The following is a 1,010-nucleotide window of genomic DNA, read 5'->3' on the forward strand; positions in this document are numbered from 1 at the left end:
CTACCCTAGCCGCCGCCTTCCGCAGCCGCCGCCGCCGCTCCCCTCTCGTGCCGCTCCTCCTCTCCCCGCGCCGCGCCCCACCTCCCAGCCGCGCCGCCTCTCCCTGCCACGCCGCTCCTCCCGCCGCGCCACACCCTCCTGCCGCGCCGCACCCTCCCCAATCCTAGCCGCCGCCTCTTCCTCTCACCACCACGCCGCCGCCATGTTGTCCACCGCCTCCACCTACTCCAACCCCTTCGCTGGGCCGGACCCTGCTGACATTCGCGACATCAACATCCACGAACGTGTCCCCGTCGTCCTCGATGCCACCGACGCCACGTACTTCGCCTGGAAAATGTATTTTTCGCTGCTCTTCCGCGAGAACAATCTTGTGGATCACGTTTACGGCACCGTCAACTCCCGCGCTATGGTGGGCGACTCCGAGTGGACCACGATCGACGCCACGCTCATCCGGTGGTTCTTCACCACCATCTCGAAGGATCTGTTCCACACGGTCGTGAGCGATGGTGATGACGCCCGCGCCGTGTGGGTCAAGCTCAACGGCCTCTTCACCGACAACAAGCTTCAGCGCCGTGTTTTTCTGCAGCAGGAATTTTTTGACTGTCATCAGGATGATCAGTTTATCGATAACTACTGACGCCGCCTGGCGGATGAGCTCCGTGACATCGGCGCCAAGGTTGATGACGACCTCCTCCTTAGCACGCTCACCGCCGGCCTCAACAAGGACTTCGGTAACGTGGCCTCCAACCTCTCCTTAATACCGGAGCCCTCCTTCCCCAAGTTTGTGGCGTACTTGCGGTTGGAGGAGTGTCGGTGTCAAAACCGGCAGATCTCGGGTAGGGGGTCCCGAACTGTGCGTCTGAGGATCGAAGGTAACAGGAGGCAGGGGACACAATGTTTACCCAGGTTTGGGCCCTCTTGACGGAGGTAATACAAGAGTTGATCTACCTCGAGATCGTAATGGCTAAACCCTAGATGTCTAGCTTGTATGATTAAGATTGCCTCTACGG

The 1,010-nt window shown here is 60.5% G+C and overlaps 1 protein-coding gene across 1 annotated transcript; it reads left to right on the forward strand.

Annotated features, from left to right (window-relative positions):
- The first annotated feature begins 202 nt into the window (after positions 1-202).
- Positions 203-637, forward strand: LOC141025844 (uncharacterized). Its single transcript, XM_073501770.1, has one exon. It carries the CDS (start codon positions 203-205, stop codon positions 635-637), a length of 435 nt encoding a protein of 144 aa, XP_073357871.1.
- Positions 638-1,010: the final 373 nt, after the last annotated feature.

The sequence above is a fragment of the Aegilops tauschii genome, chromosome 6, assembly GCF_002575655.3.
Source record: "Aegilops tauschii subsp. strangulata cultivar AL8/78 chromosome 6, Aet v6.0, whole genome shotgun sequence".
Taxonomy (NCBI): Eukaryota; Viridiplantae; Streptophyta; class Magnoliopsida; order Poales; family Poaceae; genus Aegilops; species Aegilops tauschii.